Here is an 808-nt window from a genome sequence, read left to right on the forward strand (position 1 = left end):
GGGGCTGCCCCCCACCGAGCCCCCCAGCCGAGCTGCTTCGTGACCAGGTGGTGATGGAGGAGGGCAACCTGGGGCAGGGAAGGGGTACAAACCGCTGTGGTGTTCCCAGACCCGAGCCCCATCCCCTCACCTACCTGCATGAAGATTTTGCCCAGCGACACGAAAGGCGTGCTCAGCTCTGCGATGAAGATGCAGCCCACGAAGAAGTCCCCCAGCTCTCCCCTGAAGTGCTGCAAATAAAGCCAGCAGTGACCGCGGGACCCTCCTGGAGAGGTGGCTGGGCAGCTCCAGGGCTTCCTGGGGCTCCTGACCAGCAGAGATGCTTTGCCAGACACAGCTCCCACTGCAAGCCCTGGCAGCCACATGGGGCTCCTCGCGGGCTGGGATCCCCGCCCTCACCTGGGTGACGGGGGTGAGCACGATGAGGATGAAGAGGTGGTGGGTCACCATCAGCCGCTCCTGCAGCAGGAAGCTCCGCACGCTGGACAGCGAGTGCTTCTTCTCCGCGACTCCCCTGTCCCGGCTCTTGTGCCAGTGGCAGAGGTACATGACATAGATGTCGTAGGTCATGTAGGGAACGAGGACCCAGACGTACTCCACGGCCAGCCAGTGCCTAGGGGAGGAGCAGCACACACGACATGGCAGCGGCGCTGAGCGCCTCGCGAAGCTGCAAGAGACTCTCTAGGTCTGAAAGGGAAGCAGTGGATTTCGAAGCTGATGGGAAGGGGAGAGGTTTCCTGGTTTAACTTGGTTTGGTACCTGGTACGTGTGGCGGGGGATGTCTCCCCCGAACCCAACAGAACACGTC

The 808-nt window shown here is 62.4% G+C and overlaps 1 protein-coding gene across 1 annotated transcript in view; it reads right to left on the reverse strand.

Moving 5' to 3' along the window:
* FAM57A (family with sequence similarity 57, member A) overlaps window positions 1-808 on the reverse strand; it is a gene marked incomplete at its 5' end in the record, with an annotated part of 5,118 nt that overhangs the window by 2,077 nt on the left and 2,233 nt on the right. The window contains 2 exons of the mRNA XM_010139985.1: window positions 127-230; window positions 400-613. Of these exons, the coding sequence (XP_010138287.1) occupies window positions 127-230; window positions 400-613 (318 nt within the window). The remainder of the gene's footprint in view (window positions 1-126; window positions 231-399; window positions 614-808) is intronic.

The sequence above is a fragment of the Buceros rhinoceros genome, unplaced genomic scaffold (genome assembly GCF_000710305.1).
Source record: "Buceros rhinoceros silvestris isolate BGI_N320 unplaced genomic scaffold, ASM71030v1 scaffold27067, whole genome shotgun sequence".
In the NCBI taxonomy this organism is placed as follows: domain Eukaryota; kingdom Metazoa; phylum Chordata; class Aves; order Bucerotiformes; family Bucerotidae; genus Buceros; species Buceros rhinoceros.